General features: G+C 37.8%; 1 protein-coding gene across 1 annotated transcript; it reads left to right on the forward strand.

The window, feature by feature from the left end:
• The first annotated feature begins 410 nt into the window (after nt 1-410).
• LOC133523375 (ATP-binding cassette sub-family F member 1) lies at nt 411-18,035 on the forward strand. Its single transcript, XM_061858905.1, has 18 exons — nt 411-780; nt 862-978; nt 2,417-2,524; nt 3,666-3,794; nt 4,837-4,923; nt 5,312-5,415; nt 5,508-5,555; nt 6,040-6,214; nt 6,439-6,726; nt 6,948-7,024; nt 7,621-7,769; nt 8,271-8,354; nt 8,851-9,088; nt 11,495-11,672; nt 12,147-12,325; nt 12,946-13,179; nt 14,287-14,445; nt 15,132-18,035. The coding sequence occupies exons 1-18, from the start codon at nt 540-542 to the stop codon at nt 15,231-15,233; spliced, it is 2,697 nt and encodes an 898-aa protein (XP_061714889.1). The 5' UTR covers nt 411-539; the 3' UTR covers nt 15,234-18,035.
• The last annotated feature ends 492 nt before the right edge of the window (nt 18,036-18,527 follow it).

Below are 18,527 nucleotides of genomic sequence, written 5' to 3' on the forward strand. Positions count from 1 at the left end.
ATAAAGCTTTAAACAAATAAAAAAAAAACACGACTTAAAAACTGTATTAAAATAATTCGGGTCCACATTAAGTCCGACCAGATATTAGTCCAAGAACTATCCACTATATAACATACAACTTAAATGTGGACTCGATGCTAGCCTGATTTCGAGTACAAAATCTGTAGACAGGAGCCTATGTTTCAACCCTCCCCATTTTATCGATATCGATAAGAATCGCAAGCGTGTAGCGTACTACACTATTTAAATCGGTTATGTTGGTATTATGGGTTCTTGACAGTTCTTTGTCGTAATTTTGGTAATGATTTACGAAACAAACTGAGTCCACTCGCTAGTATGGAAGTCCCGTCTCTTAAAACGTAGTGATTATATGCTCTTTGACAGGGGCAAGCTATGATGGCGCCATCTATGCAAACCTTTGACAGTTGCCAACCCCATTGAGAGCGCAATTTTCTATACGTACATTGCGTAAATTGCCTACGTTGGTGAGTTGGCTTACTTTGTTGCATTTAACTTTCGAAATCAACTATTTTCCAAACATGTCAAAGAAAAGGGGTGGGAAAAAAAACCAGGATTTTGATGGCGATCTCGCGGAAAACTCTACTGTAGGCAACAATACTTCTGAGATAACCTCAAAAGCAAAGGGTAAAGGTAAAAAGAAAGCCAGGGGTAAAGCTGACTTTAGTGACAGTGACGAGGGCGGTAAAGGAGACCTCAAGGCCCATTTGAGCGATGAAGAGGAGGTCCGCCAGCCTGCCATGAAGAAATCGCAGAAGAAAGGTACGTGATATAAATAAATACATTGAATTTCAAAATAGCTTATGAAAATCTGTAATGAATATTGTAAATTATGCTCGTTAGGTAAGAATAAGAAGAAGGGAGCCGAATCTGAAGATGAAGAAGACGATGGAAAGTCAGTAACCAGTAGTGCTACCAACACCTCTAAGGCTCCTAGTAAAGGAGGTAAAAAGAAAAAAGGTGAGTGAAGTTTGTATGTTAACAATTGACATATATCTAAGGATGGGCCTTATGGGCACTGAGAATGGTGCTAGTTCACTGGTGTTGCTCACAAATTCAAGCCAATCATGCAGTCTAACGCAACTAGCAATCATGCACATAATGAACACCTCAACCAATTGTGTTGTGGTGTTAGACTCTAATTTGTGTGTGTGACACAGCTGAACTGGCCCCATTCTTATTGCCCATAAGGCCTGTCCTTTACCCATTGTACGTCATTGTACCAATTTACCAAAATTCCAAGATGTAAAAACAGTATTGTGTAAAAATGCAAGTGAATGCTCCTGCAAACACCATATTCCAAAATGTCAAAACTTCAAGTTGACAATACCACAAACTCAAATTATCTAGATTAATGACTGTTCTGTTATCCTGTAACATAAATTTGCTTTTAATTCCAGCAGACCTTTAAAAAATTATTGCTCATACACTAAAGGTTATAAATCTTGCTCATAATCCTTAGTGTGCAAAATCCCGCAGCAGGAGAGCAAATGCAACTCTAAATGCCAAATGAGTTATTTTGTGTTTCACATAACCATAGAGAAATAAGAAGTTATAGAGTGCTCACTCCATACTTCAGTTCTGGTACCAAAATGCTTATTATGTTCACAATCGACATCTAGCATCGAGTAACTGATCTCTCAGTACTGCTACTCGACAATAGATATCGCAGCAAACAAAAAGTCTAATGCTCAAAGATTTTCAGCTAATATTATAACCATAGTAAGTGTAGGAGTTGAAAATAGAGTTCCGGTTCGGTCTGGAAAACTGATTATGGAGTGAGCACTTACTTCTTATTTCTCTATGACATAACTCACCCAAAATACTCATATGTGTACAGAGTTTTGTGGTAAAAAGCTTATGGAAATCCACTATTCATATTACTATGGAACTCATTTTGACTCTGATTTTAAACTGTGATATAGTTTTTGTTGATTAAAGACTTATGATAGTAATAATTATTTTGTTTTACCAGGGGATTATTCCCAGTAACAGGAAGGATGGGGATGTTCCCGGGAGTATAGGGAGTTTACATTGGCAGATGAAATACGCTTATTTAATGTTTTTAAAAAAGTACAAGAGTCCAAGTGAAAATCTGCATAATTACAAAATTTCCCTATTTTTCCATTGTGGGGGATTTTTCCCGGGAACGTGACCGGGAACAATCTCACCTACGGAATTTTCCCGGGAATGGCACATCACTATGCAAGCGTGATAGGGAGGCAGATAACGAAATTTCGATTTTTGAGTTTTGCAGTAGGCCCTGACTATGTGCTAGTGGCGCTCTTGATGCAGAGTTTTTGAATATACCCTTATTTATTTATTATCATTTATTTACTCTGCATAATGGGCAAATAAAACATACTAAATTTAGTAATAATACTAAAATTTGTTTCAGGCAAAGGTAAAAAGGATGATGACTGGTCAGATGGAGCAAGCGAAGTTGAATTCAAACAAGAAGTTTCAGAGGATGAGATTGCTAAACCTATAACTAGTAAAAAGAAAAGTAAGATGGCATTTTGTATTCAGATAAAATGTATATGTATTGGGCCAAAGCAGATTTGGGTGCAATTATGATCTTCTTATCCAGCCTAATATTAATATGATCTAGAATTCTAGATTTTAGTATTTTGTTACCTTTTCGCCGCCACGTCAATTACTTCATGTAATAGTGTCATCTATGCCACGTCAAAAATTGCTCGTATACAAATCTGACCAAGACCACGACTTGATATGAAGTCGTGGCGTGTGGGGCACGAAATGTACTGACTTTATTATTATAGCCTTTTTCTTCCACATTCTTTCTTTTCGTTTATATTGTTCATTTTTGAAAAGTAGGTTTATTTATTCATATGGATCCCTCTTTGGGTGAAGGTCTCCTCCAGCTTTTTCCAACTTTCTCTATCTTTTCCTGTCTCCATCCATTGTTTACCGGCTATTTGAGTAATGTCTTCAAACCAGCGTTTCTTCGGCCTGTGGGGGGGGGGGGGGGCGTTTTCCGTGTGGTCCCTTCCATTTTGTGGTTTGTATGGTCCATCTTCTGTCTGTCATGCGGGCTACATGGCCAGCCCAGTTCCATTTAAGCTTGAGAGCATGGGTGAGAGCGTCGGTTACCTTGGTTTTTTCTCTGATTCTTGCGTGCTGGTGTAAACCCATGTTTGTGAGCCATAGACTGGACGTGGCAGGAGACAGGTGTCACTCACCACTTTTTTTAATGTCATGCTGTAGTCTCCCTTCAGAACTTCTTTCAGAGACCAGTACTTCTTCCAGGTTATACTTGATCTTCTGTTGACCTCTTCTTCGTTACTGGTTTTCGAGAATGACACCTGTTTGCCTAAATAAATATAGTTGTTTACATATTCTATTGTTTCGTTACCTATGATTATAGGCTTTTCATAACTGTTAGTCATCACTTTTGTTTTATTAGTGTTCATTTCAAGTCCTACTTTGCTGCTTTGTTCAGTTAGTGTTCTCATCATGGTTTCTAGACTTGTGGCAGTTTCTGAAACTGACTTTATATCAAGTCAATGGCGGCAAAAAGGTCAAAAATGATTGGACAGAAGAGTAGCTACTAAAAAGTTCTAGGATTTAATGCCAAATGTATGTTTCATGTTATAATTCTTTTTCATCATACACTATGTTTGCAGCCAAAAATAAAAAGAAAGAAAAAGCTATAGAGTCTTCGGATGATGAAGAGCATGAGGATGCAAAGTCAGTGGTCAGCAATGTTTCCAGTAATACATCAAAGCCTTCAGCCAAGATTAATAGTAAAAAAGGTAAGAGTTTAAAAGTTATTATGTTTCGGGGTTTGTAAAACATACTTTCGTACAGTACCAGTCAAAAATATACCACCTTCAGGTTTTTACGGCAAGTTGTCTACGGAACCCTAAAAAGGTTTGCCGCGAAAATCTTAAGCACAGAATACCGTACAGATAAGAAACTTCTTACAAAAACGAAGTACTACTTAAATTATAAACTAACGAACCGCCCCGGCGACACCTGAACCTTCCTTAAGAATAACTTAATTGATAGCTGAATACCGCATGAAAATCCGTTCAGCAGTTTTTGAGTTTATAGCGAACATACAGACAGACGCGGCGGGGGATTTTGTTTTATAAGATGTAGGGATTGGGAAGGCAAAACCGGCCAAGTGCGAGCCGGACTCGCGCACAAAGGGTTCCATAACATTATCTAAAAATCACTTTTTTGTATGGGAGCCCCCTTAAATATTTATTTTATTGTTTTTACTATTTGTTGTTATAGCGGCAACAAAAATAAATAATCTGTAGAAATTTCAACAGGCTAAATAACATGGTTCATGACATACAGTCTGGTGACAGACGGACGGACAGCAGAGTCTCAGTAATAGGATCCCGATTGACCCTTTGGGTACGGAACCCTAAAAATTGCAGGCTCGAGGAATGATATAGGATATTTTTATCAATCTTCATCGCCATCCCACGCAGACGAAGTGGCGGACAGAAGCTAGTTGAAGAATAAAGATTTTCTTTTTAATTATTCATTCTCATACATTATGTTAACTTAGAGTCAGACCAAGATAAGTTAACAGTGATTTTGATAGCCCAGACAGTGCAAGTGTTATTTTAAACGTCAGACACATATGAAATTTTGACGTCAACTTAACACTTGCACAGGCTGGGCTGTCAAAATCGTTGCCAACTTAGCTTGGTCTGACTCTAACATTCTTTCGGGCGGTCCATGTGCATTTGACGTTTACATTTAATCTATTTATGTGTAATCTATCTAGCAGAACGGCACTATCCCCCGGCTATTGCTACATTGTAACAATCTTTGCAGGCAAGACAGAAGACTTGCCAGTCGACGACAGTGAAGAGGAACAAGAAGATTCTCCCGATGAAGAAGTATTGCCTGCTAAGAAAAAGGGTTTGTACTAATAACTTAAATGATATTTCTGTGTATACCTAATTATATTAGAAGAACCCACTTAATACATTTTACATTGGTCCTTGCAACTTGTTTTTATATTTTTTATAATACGCTTTCTTGCTTTAGACGCGTTTTAGATGTCGCGAGATTTATATCAATAAAGGCTTATTGTGTAAATATGTAATGATTCGAGCGTATTCACATTACGCTTGCAGTTAGCAGGGTAACTGCTGTTCTGTTAATTTTATGTTCCGGTACTGTAACTGATGGGTGGTGTCCAAGTACCGCAAACTATGAGCGTAATGTGCATGTGTGAGTTGTGCGTAAATGCCTTATTTATTTTAGCTTAGGAGTTTATCAAGTTAAAATCTAATATTTGTTCCAGGTAAACATAAAAGCAAAACGCCTGTAGACGATTTGGAGGAAGAAATCAAAAAACTAAATCTAAAAGAGTCTTTGCCAGAATTTGAAAAGCCTAAGAAATCTGAGGTATATGTTTCTTAATTGTATAGTTGTTGTATCTTTTTTTCAATGTTATAATTTTATATTGTTCTACTTTTATTTGGTTTTGTATTACTTAGGGCAAAACACAGGATGGCAGTGATGCTTCAGGAGATGAAGACAGCAAGGTAACTTTAACAGTATATATACATTTGTATAATATTTTATTTTTGTACAATTGAGGAGCTAATATTCAGAACGCTTTATCTGATAGTAATAACTAATATCGAACTAAGATAAATGAATAAAAAAACGAAACGAAACTCTTCGATAACAAAAATGCATTCATATTTAATGTATAAATTATACACGACATGTAAATTATGTCACATCTATTTTATGCTTTCTTTCTAAAATTGCGACCTGTGTCCGATCCTGAGTTGTAAGTTGTAAGCCATTGTTGATTTCCGCAACGTCTCCTCATCTTGGCCTCAGTGCAAAGGTCGTCTTAGAGTATAAACTATTGCGCTTTCGTATTCCACGTGAGCTTTGTTTGACATCAAGCGCGAGGTATATCGTTTGCTTTAAAGCGCATGTTGCTTATTGTCTACTCTTGTGAAGTTATCAGTCACCCCAAGCATGACTTGCTTATAAATTCTTTACCTTTCTAAGGCTTCTGGAGGTAAAGCGGAAGCCGCGGAGAAGAAATTGAGCCACAAAGAGAAGAAGAAACTGAAGAAGATGCAGGAATATGAGAAGCAGATGGAGATGATGACCAAGAAAGGCGGACAGGGCCACAGCGAGCTGGACGCTAACTTCACTGTCAGTCAGGCGCAGAAATCTGCTGGTATATATTTTAAAGTTTATCATCACTTTATATCATATAAAATTCTGAAAACAAGACTGACGACACTAACTTTCCACAAACTCTGCAGTGAACTCTATACTTGACATGCACACGCTTGAGCATTTGGCATAAAAACATATCGTGGTCCGACTCTCTTCCATCTCTTTGGATGTCTCAGTCATATTTTTTTCATTTTAGTCATAATTTCAATCTTCTTCTTTCAGGTCAGATGGCAGCGCTGGAGAACGCAGTGGACATCAAAGTCGAAAATTTCTCCATAGCAGCTAAAGGGAAAGACTTGTTCGTGAACGCGAACCTGCTGATCGCACACGGGCGTCGCTACGGTCTCGTGGGGCCGAACGGGCACGGCAAGACCACGCTACTGCGGCACCTGGCCCAGCGCGCCTTCCCGCTCCCTCCCCATATAGACATACTGCTGTGCGAGCAGGAGGTCACTGCTAACGATATGAGCGCTGTGGAAACTATATTGGAAGCCGATGTTAAAAGGACTGGTGAGTTTTTGACTGTTGATATCAGATTAAAAGGGCAAAATACGGTCAAATAATTGCTGTATTATGGAAATATTTTCATATTACATAATATATGGTCATAAAGTCATAATATTTACGTAAGTTAGTACCTAATACACATATAAAATATTTCTTTGATTATAATTGTCTTAACGTTTTTTATTAGCATAGTTGGGATAAAGTATTATAAATTTAAATTTTAGAACTGCTCAAGGAGTGCAAAGAGTTGGAAGCTGAAACAGAGAAAGGAAATCTCAGCAAGCAAGAAAGATTAAATGAGGTAAGACAATTTTCAAACTATCCATTTTAAACTTATGTGTCCATGGTGCCAAAACAATGGATGGTTCCGAAGTTACGTGGGTGACTTTTGCATACCATAACACCGAGTAGATCAAACGTAACTTTATAGGGAGTTTTGAATAAAATATGAACTGAAATAAGTGATGCATATACTAAAATAAATCATATACAACTAAAATAACTAAAGGGAAAGTATCCAAGGCCTCCAGTGCGTGAAGCTGGATTTGAATTGACGTCTGACGCCGTCAAAAAATAAAATAAATGTTATTTGTTTCATATTTTACTAGTCACCAGGATGGGAGAAACTAAATAGACGTCAGTAAAACTAAAAACTATCTTTGGATATTTTGTCTAGAGATGGGCGCACACAGGAATTGGCTCCAATAGCCTTAACTGTCGGGAACAGATCAACAGATTATATATTTTTTAACCTTTCATATCATGGGTCGGTCGTGCCGTATTAAGCAGAAAAATCGTTCTAAAAAAAAGGTGCTGGGAGATTTGTCAGGATCCTCATCAAACACAGACGAAAGGTGAATGCGTATGAGCCAGTTATTATAGTCCGTGTGGTTGTAGGTGTACGCGGAGCTGAAGGCGATCGGCGCGGACTCCGCCGAGCCGCGCGCGCGGCGCATCCTCGCCGGTCTGGGCTTCAGCCGCGAGATGCAGGACCGCGCCACCAAGAACTTCTCCGGCGGCTGGCGCATGAGGGTCTCGCTGGCGAGGTACCTACAGCCCTACTACACTCGGACCAAGATTACTTTGCATTTGCAATTAAAAAGTGTGGCCTTGTCATTATGATGTTTAAAATAACACTTGCATAGTCTGTGCTCTCCGTATCGCTGCCATTTTAGCTTGGTCTGACTCTTATTTTATTCAAATTTAAAAGAGAATCACGTATTTTCTTCTAATTTCAAGGGCGTCGTCACCTTCCGCTTCTTTATTTGATCCATATAACTTTTCCCTTAGCTTTACCTTACCGTGAGACTTTTCGATTCTACTAACCAACCCTATACTATTTTTTGCATGAGATCGTCATGACGTATGAATTGTCCAATCGTATTTCCCCATTCTAGAATTTGCGGTTTTAATCCGCTTCTCCTTTATCCTAATCGGCTCTCATCTCCCAGAAAACCCATTTTCAGATATTTTTTACTGCCATAACTTTTTATATTTCTGATGATGTCGAACAGTAGGCCCTAAATATTTGAATGCAATTGTTTCAGAGCCCTGTACATTGAGCCTACGCTGTTAATGCTCGACGAGCCTACGAACCACTTGGATCTCAACGCTGTCATTTGGCTCGACAAGTAAGTATTGGTATTTATTTAAAAATTTAACTGTGCTGTTAGTATTAAGTTTAGCTACGGATTTGTAAAAGACTAGCCTCATGAAGAGTATAGTGTGTAACCGTCATGCGGGCATTTATTAAAACTGATAATAATACGATCCATTAGCAATTGTTTGCGTGTATTAGCAAATCATAATTATGTGAATTAAATACTCAGTTAAATTTCTGAAATCCGCACATTCAATGTAGTAGTGGGTGTTTTACGTAAACGTTGTTACTCATATCGTTAATGCGTTTGGTACAAGGCGTGCCGTGGTACGGAGGTAAAAAACTGAGACAACTATCAAAAAAATATTGTCGTCCTTATCTTATAGTTTTTAATACATTCGTTCTTCAGGGTTAGTCTCATAGTAAGAGTTGATGCAGATAAGTGATAGACTTACAAAACATTAATTTCATCATTGTATTCTCCATCACCTCTCTTGTACCACTCTTTACGCTACACACATCACCAGCTACCTCCAAGGCTGGAAGAAGACGCTGCTGGTGGTGTCCCACGACCAGTCCTTCCTCGACAACGTGTGCAACGAGATCATCCACCTCGATCAGCAGAAGCTGTTCTACTACAAGGGCAACTACTCCATGTTCAAGAAGATGTACGCGCAGAAGAGGAAGGAACAGATCAAGGAGTACGAGAAACAGGAGAAGAGGCTGAAGGACTTGAAGGCGCACGGACAGTCTAAGAAACAGGCCGTATGTTTATTATTTTACTTATATTATGACGCATTTCTGTTCCTGCAATGCAACTGCTAATCTAAAGTGTAATTCAAAAAGCTACTTAATTTTTTCGCCGCAACGTCAATGAAGTAATAGTTTTATCAACGCCACGTGAAAAATTGCACGTATACAAACCTGACCAAAACTCTTAAAATCAAGTCAATGGCGGTGAAGAGGTTACTTAATGGTTTGAACCATTATTAGAGATTTTTGCAAATTGCAAGAGCTTTAATCGTTTTGTAATAGATAAATTATTGTGTGCACTTATTATAATAATAATTGCTTATTGCGACTTGCGACTGTGCTGATAAATAACAGAGCCAGACAAGGTAAGTTGCCAGCGATTTTGAGCCCAACTTGTGCAAGTGTTAAGTAAACGTCATGATAATTTCATAGAAGCTCGACGTTTAAAATAACACTTGCACTGTCTGGACTGTCAAAATTACTGCCAATTTATCGTGTTCTGACTCCAGGCTAGTTTATGTGTATATGCAATATGCTGAGCACTGTGCGAAGTTCCGATTGCCCATGTTAGGTTCTCTAGAGTGCAACGCATGTTTTATAAATCTTACTATCAATAAATCATTGCTATGTGTATGTACGCACATTAAGGTGGTGCAAAAATATAAAGTTATACATATTCCTTTTACACAAGATTGTTTTTTATTCAAGAAATTATCCATACTTATTTAAAAGAGGAATGAAACATCATTTAGAAATCGCTATATATAAAATAATGCTGCGGAACAAAAATGTATGAAAATAAATTAATCCATGAATAATTCTACTTTGGATACTTTCGAGTTGGCATTTTATTAATTTTTTCAATGAGTTCTAAGTATCTTTACTTTTGGTTAAGTTTGTATGAAATAACAAAATCACTGCAACAATAATTTCATAAAAGATTAAAGGGAGATACAATTTTATTTTGTATGTTCGTGTGTTATGTATGTTAGTAATTTAAAAACATGATTTGTATTTTTGTGACTCCTGCGTAATACAAACGAGTAAAAAATATTTCAATTAGACTTCAGAGTAAATCATTTCAACGCGCATTACTCACTCGTCCTTGGCTGCGTTAATTTAGGAGCGCTGCATGCTACTGCCTTATTACGGCTTTTCATAAATTATTGCTTCACATTCAGCTATTCATTCAATGCTGCATTCAATCCCGCAAATGCCTACAAATCGCAACATGACGGGTCCGGTAGAGCTGAAATTTTGCATACTTATGTGAATCGGATGACAATGCAATATTATGATGACATGGGAGCTGATCTGATGATGGAGACAGGAGGTGGCCATGGGAACTATTTGATAAAACAACGCAAACTCATTGTGTTTGGGGTTGTTAGAATAGTTTCGATAAGTATATGCCTGTGGAAAGAAAAGTAGTCAGCAATAAAAGCTTGTACTAAAAAAAAAAAAAAATGCCATACACTTATTTGCATTAGCTTTACATTTAGTTAATTTCATTCACATGTATGTTTTGTGTATGGGTATTTTTCCCACTCTACTACGGCAAGCCGAATATAATTTAGTGCAGTAGTGTCACAACTGCCGAGTTGCTTTCGAGGTATAGGGTGTCAATCACAAAACTTCACAAAAAGAAATTTGACGCAAAAAAACCTTAGACGGGTTATATTTTTTCGAAAATTGTACTTGTACATTTTATTAAAAGCTGTTTTCTGTTATATCGGAAAGTTTCTTAGACTTGCTATATCTGCCCTTGCGTATTTGTAAAATATACTGTACATTGCGGTATTCTTAATGAGTGTGCTTCGCATATTTATTTTCTAAAAAAAACATGAGTTGTAGTAGGTATGAGTACCGCCCGAAAAAAAGGCAAAGTCATGCTACGTCAACTCCAAGTCTCTAGAATAAGCGAGAATGATAATAATGAGTAGTGGTCGCATTAAGATCTATGTAAAAGGCGCTTGCGAATGGCTTTTGAATGTATAATATTAAAGAACTGTTTTACTAGATTCAACCATTTAATACAAGTGGCTGTTTTACGTCTTTTATGACTCGTAACACCAATATAAACACGTTACATCTATTCCCTTCCCCATTATTCTAGTGGTGTTTGTATATGAAGTTTGTCAAAGGAATATCATGAGCAAACCGTTCGGGTTATTAGCATTTCTTTTTAGTTTACTAACTGTATGTTTCTTTATATAAAGTTTGGTTATCCACAAAATTTGCCCGAAAACATTTATACTTAAATACGCGATTTTAGAAAACTTGGCAGTGTTTTTTGAGAATTCGTAATAAATAACTGTTATATACCGATGTGTATCACTAAGCATCAAGTTTTCAAGCTTATTTTATGTTCTTACAATCAATTGAACTGCAAAACTAATATGTATCGTTCCCAAACAGGAAAAGAAACAGAAAGACGCGCTAACACGCAAGCAAGAAAAGAACAGAAGCAAGACGCAGCGCGAAGAGGAGGAATCAGCGGTGCCGGTGACGTTGCTGCAGAGGCCCAAGGAGTACCTCGTCAAGTTCTCCTTCCCCGACCCGCCGCCGCTACAGCCGCCTATCCTGGGGCTACACAGTGAGTACTCTTATCATACAACAGGTACACTCAGCATCAATAGCAGCGTATGGAACAACATACCATAAGTATCTGCCATTATTGAATAATTTTCTATAGAGATATTTCTCTATCTACAGTTCACATTCAAAAGTATGCCACAGTTTAATACATACAAACATGTCTTATTACTAAGTTATTAATTAGAGAACAGCAGATACATTGGACGCGTAGTCTGCAGTGGCGTAGCGAGGTGACCAAGGGCCCTGGAGAAAATAAAATAGGGCCCCCTAAACTGTTTAGATTTTAGAAACAAAAATTAAAAATGCAAAGCTATCATTAATCAGGTTTTGTTATCATTTATAGTTAGAATAAAACTATCAAAATTTATTTTAGATGTAAAGCACTGGACTGCCTAGCTTGTGTTGTCTAGGTTATCTTTTAAGGCGGTATAATTTTATTGGCATCTACAAATAAAATCTATTTAATTTGTAGACGTGGACTTCAACTTCCCCGGGCAGAAGCCGCTGTTCAAGCAGGTGGACTTCGGTATAGATTTGAATTCACGTGTGGCCATCGTCGGTCCGAACGGCGTGGGCAAGTCCACCTTCCTCAAGCTGCTGGTGGGCGAGCTGAGCCCTGTCCGCGGCGAGCTCATCAGGAACCACAGGCTGGTAAGATATCTGTTAAATACATGCTGTAAACACTTATGGAGCCAGTTTTCAAGGTAGACTTTGGTGTAGAATCGAATGCGCGCATGGAGATTCCGCCTCAACGATAGATAGATACATAGAATACTCTTTATTGACACACCTCGTTAAAGGGTACAGCTTAAAGAAAAACAATTGATTAATGTTAGAGGCAGACGGCAGGCGGTCTTATCGCTAAAGAGCGATATTTTCCAGACAACCTGTGGACAACGATGACGATGACAATGTGGGACACTTTCCCCAAGCTGCTGGTTGGCCCTATCTGATAGGTGAGATCATCAGAAATGTTGGACACGAACGGTTGTTAATTAATTTCTAAATGCAGGAGTTTGTAATTTGTCAGAATTTTTGATTTTTGGTGGCTGGATCTATTTGGAATTTTTTTAAAAGGTAATCACTAATCACGGTAGCTTCTCTCTCTATCAAATATTATGGCTCTATAATAATTTGTGTATTTTTTGTAGTGACTCGGCATGCTCCCGAAAAACTTCTGATGATGGCATATCGTTTTATGAAGTTTATTTCTATTTGTCAAACGTTTTTTTTAATTTCTACAGTAAATTAATCTGAAATATGATTTCCAGCGGATAGGCAGGTTCGACCAGCACTCCGGCGAGCACCTGACGGCGGAGGAGACGCCCGCGGAGTACCTGCAGCGGCTGTTCGGGCTGCAGTACGAGAAGGCGCGCAAGGCGCTCGGCACCTTCGGCCTGGCCAGCCACGCGCACACCATCAAGATGAAGGACCTCAGCGGCGGCCAGAAGGCCAGGGTGGCGTTGGCCGAGCTCACCAATATGGCGCCCGACGTCGTCATTCTTGTAAGATCCAACTTATAAACACGACACGACCAAAAATAAATCTAATAATCTAACCTTACTGCATGGGATAAAAGCTGATTTAACTGTTCGGCTTTCGTACCTTCCAAAGTTTCAACCTACAAAAAGTAAAGTATGTTAGTCAGATTTTCTTTTCCGAAAAGCGACTGATAATATTAAAAGAATATTTACAGTACATATGGGGCTAATTTATAGCACTAGTGCGAGAAGTAGCATATTACGTTACTGTGTCGAACATTTAAAGGGCCATATGTACTGTAAAACGTTGTACGATACATGTGCGAATAGGTAATTCGCAACTCGTGTCGATTTAAAACACTCCCTTCGGTCGTGTTTTAATTTATCGCCACTCGTTTCGAATTTCCTATTTTTCGCACTTGTATCGTAATGTACTATTGTCACATAAGTTTCAAGAAATCCATGGAGCCTGGAAGTCCGGACCAGTAATAATATATACTAATCTACGGTGCGGACTTTACAAGTCGTGAGCCTTACCGGTAGGTCACTAAGGATCAGTTGCACCAAGCCTTTTGTCACTATTAAAGCGCCCACTAAATAATGTAGTATGTGCACTTTCATAGTTACCTGCTATGTGACGATGACCCGTCCGTCGAACTGGCCCTCAGGCTGAACAAATTGAATGCTTACTCAACACTCGTGTCATATGAAAACAAAACGTACACTTATGGAGTGTATAAGAAGGAAGAGAATCTCTTATGGTAGAACAGTTGTAAAAGTGTCCAGCTGTCAGATGTAAATAATAGTTCGAAATCATAAGTGGCACAAGGACATAACATGAACTTAGACGATATAATAATATAGAGATGACATGGAGGAGAGGAGCGGCAACAAATAACCCGACCAAATTACGTAGGTAGTTTTTGGTATGTTGTCAGGAATGTTAAAACGTGTTTTTAATTTGGCGCATTGCGTATATTCTGTCTGTCTATATAAAATATTAGGTTTATGACATTTCATTTCGGTGTATTGTGGCGCCACCTAGTTAATGTTTTTTATGGACACTTCATACATAGAGATTTTTCTCCTTCTTATACACTCCATACTTACACTGTGAGTTGTCTGATACAGGACGAGCCAACGAACAACCTGGACATCGAGAGCATAGACGCGCTGGCGGAGGCCATCAACAACTACAAGGGCGGCGTGGTGATCGTGTCGCACGACGAGCGGCTCATCAGGGAGACGGACTGCGCGCTCTACGTCATCGAGGACCAGACCATCAATGAGGTGATACTGATATATTTACACTTTGCCAATCATCAGTTGTTCGAGATGTTACTTGTGATGGTATAGCTATACTAGAGGTGCAGGGCGTTAGGCTTTGCCACTTTTTCTTTTATTTATTTCAGTTTATAAGTTTTGGTGACGCGTCTGTTTATTCATATATTGCATGCGAGAAAAAAGTATCGCTACTCGCTTTATCGCCGCTGGTTGGATAGTATGGAAGGACAACGTAAACACTATTGAAGGCACTTGAACTTTAAACGTTAAACACGAGTTTACAATAAGAGCTAGTTTATATTTAACCACTTACCCCCTTATTCATAAAACTTTACGAATCTGATTTAGTTAAATTATGTTTTGTCCCTTTCTTACAAATGAATAAGTCAAAATGACAGATAAAGACAAACGATTCATAACTAAATCAGACCAGTAACGCGTTTATGAATATCGCCATTAGAATTTTTCATCGAGCGTGCTCGTGTCGCCGCCGGTACGAAATTACACGAAGTTTTGTCTTATTTATCAGACTAAGGCGAAATGAGCTGGATATTTTATGACTTATACATCAGACTACAGCAGTTAAAAGGTTAAAACGACAGTGGTTTGTCGTATAAACAAAGCTCTTAATTAAAAAAAGATATTAAAACGAAAGCTTATATTAACCCGGTTCAACTGCATATTGTTTCCAGGTTGACGGCGATTTCGATGATTACCGTAAGGAGCTGCTGGAGAGTCTCGGCGAGACCATCAACTCGCCCTCCATCGCCGCCAACGCCGCCGTGGCGCAGTAATATGTAATATACCACGGATTTATCTACACACTTTCGTCACCTCAAAAATATGTATACTATTTTATTTCGAATATTATTCCCCTGGCGCTTAAACGTACACATATTTTTGGATGTGATCGTGAAATGGTGCGCATACAATCAAAGTTTGAAGTAACCAGAAAGTTAAATTGTAATAAGACTAATGGAATATGCCGTGATAACTGAATAAATATGGATATTTTGAGCCTATTTCTCTAACACTATTTATCTTACGAAACGTAAGATTTTTTGTATTTAAAAATAGAAAACTATAAGTGGGGTTGTCAAAAAGCATGACGCACAATCGAGGTTCTCGAACATGGTGAATATAACTTGAATATGAAATTCTGCCACCGTATAAGTTTGCCGCTTGTTCATTAGCGGGGCCAACATAGCTAACAGCACGACTCCTTCCGCACCAGAGTACAACTATTATTTACTTTTCATCACACTTACTCGAAAAATATTTTATCTCGTGCAGGTATATTGGTCCCGTGAGAGTTATGGATTGTGGCACAAAGCATTTTTTGTAATTGTGTCACTAATACATATGAAACAATTAGGTATAAATGAATTTTATTTTTAAAATACAGACGATTATAATTTATTGTTATTATTTATCTTAAAAATGTTAATTTGATTAATGTAATAGTCGTTTCAAATATTTTTACTGAATTTTAATTGAAACAGCAGCAGATTTGAAAAAATAATCCAATTAATTTAAATTATGAATTACGCATGGTTAGTTCTTAATTGTATTTATGCTCGTTGAATCATTGTCGTATGTACCTAGGTGCTATGTTGTGTAAGTAGAATGTTTGTGTATTTGTATTACTAAAGCTTGTTTTAATTTAAATGTAATAAGTATACGAGTATACCCACGTATACAGTATGTTTACTAACTAGAACTATTGAATCAAACCCATTAAAATTCATGTCATATTGAGCAAATTATATTATGGAGTCAACCACGAAATCAGCCAATATGTACGAAATAACCAAATTCTATTTCGTGAGATCAGGTTTGTCTCATAGTAAATGTTACTGAGTATGACCTAAATATTAACGGGTTTGAGTAAATGGTTTTAGTTAATAAACATACTGTATAGGTTTGTATAAAGCGGTTATTATTGTTATTTACCAGTGTTCACAGTTTAGCCTACTTTAGCCGTCATCTCAATTATATCAAATGGCGGAATCATTGAGTTTTAAATGTCTTATCTTGGCAAAAGCTTTTCCCATAACACCTAGCAGGCGTATTCTACACCACCATGCATAATTGTATAACAATCTGACGTGACATTGGAAAACCTACAACTTGTACTTTATTGTCAAAGCGGTTAACAATTTTATATATTTTCCAATTATGTAGTTTGTCAAACAATTTTGTCATTAGAAAAGGTGCGATACTCAAATTTTCTATGGCACGAAACCCCTTCGCACCTACATTTTTTAATTTCCCGCTTTTTTCTACTGACGGAAATTGCTTGACAGACTCCATTATGGGCCGATAGAGACGGACTGCAACCCGACTGCAATTTGTATGGGAATCATTGACATATGCAGTCCGTCTCTACCGGCTCTAAATGGTAACTCAGCCGCTACCATCCTCCACAAAAAACGCGCACTGTTTGTTGTATTCCGGTAATAGAAGACGCTTTAAACATTGCATTACATTTCCAAACCTTATAGTCCGTCTAAGGATGGTATTCCACCTGTCCAATTGGTTCAATGTGTATTTGCATCTCACATTTTGCTTAATGAGAGAGCGAGACGCAATGCACATTGGGCAAAGAAATTGGACAGATGGAAAACCATCCTATGCTAACTTTGTCAGTGGTGTTATTATAAACGTCATATTTTAAACATTTGACATGAATGTTGACATTGTAACACTTTGACATTGCAAATGCCAGCACATTTAGCTTGGTCCGACTTGAACATTGCTCGAACCAAACGCTAATAGTGCCCGGTGCGCAGTCTAGATGGCGCTGCGAGTATCAAACTGGTAAAACAATCTGCACATACATAGCCCACCTCTCAGTACATATTATTCCAAAGTGGAAATGATGTTATTGATGTCCTTTTATCCTTTAAAGCATCTTTGTAGTTTAATAATATAACAAGAATGACTGTTACATATATTTAAAAAGCGCAAAGCGTGTTCGAGTTGGAACTCCCGAATGATAATTCGTTACATGTGGCTTAGGATGGTATTCCACCTGTCCTTGGTCCAATGTGCATTGCGTCTCACTCTCTTATTAAGCAATATGTGAGATAATATATGTATATGGAATACCATCCTTAGATATTGTTTTAATTTGCTATAAATTGATCAATGTTTTTTGAATATTCCTTACATTTATACTATATTTAATGAAAATTGCCAGTTTCTATTAGGCGTATTTTCGATGGTATTATAAATTTTAATATGAATGCATATATGACATCGGAACGTGCGTCTATTAGTAGTTAAAGCATCACTTATGAGAGTTGCGTGTACAGTCGGCGGTAGAAATAAGTGCGAAAAATACACGTCTTATTTTCTCTTACAGTAGAAGACCATACAAAATTTCGCTTATTTTTTGCGGCTGACTATATTTAGCCGTGAGACGAAATTCATGGTTGTGGCAGATTATGATTTAGCAGGTATTTAAAAAAATGTATTTGTAAATAATTATTTATTTATCAACCCATTGAACATTTTAAACACATTATTTTTTCCATGTAAAATTGAATGTTAGATTAATTTAATGTGATTGAATACATTTTTTACACCCCCAATGTGTTAATGGTTAATTACTTTCCTACTATTCCTACTGCAAAGATTGACACCTAATAGGGAATACGACGAGAAACTCTGTGTAGAGGGCGCCACTACCACCATCGATCACAATCTGAGTGTCTACCGCGCAACAAGAAAATCGAAATTTCGTTATCTAACCTCTATCACTTACATATTCGAGCGATGAAGAGGCAGATAACTGAATATCGATTTTTGAGTTTCCCGGTAGGCCCTTTGTAAACAAACCGCCTTGATGCATCAATGACATTTTATTATCTGTGAAAAATTGTCATAAAACAGTTTAACTATGAAGTGTGGAATTAATTTAGGTAAATAAGTATCACCGTCGCGCTGACGCGGGCGGCTCCAAAAATTAGTGCCGTAAAGACAACTGCAGCTTAGGCGAAAATCCCTGCGTAAGAATCTGAGAAATCGAAGTTTCGTCCTCGACTCGACATTTTCCTCCTAAACTTTGGGAACGGAATGAGTAA

This window comes from Cydia pomonella, chromosome 1 (assembly GCF_033807575.1).
Source record: "Cydia pomonella isolate Wapato2018A chromosome 1, ilCydPomo1, whole genome shotgun sequence".
Taxonomy (NCBI): domain Eukaryota; kingdom Metazoa; phylum Arthropoda; class Insecta; order Lepidoptera; family Tortricidae; genus Cydia; species Cydia pomonella.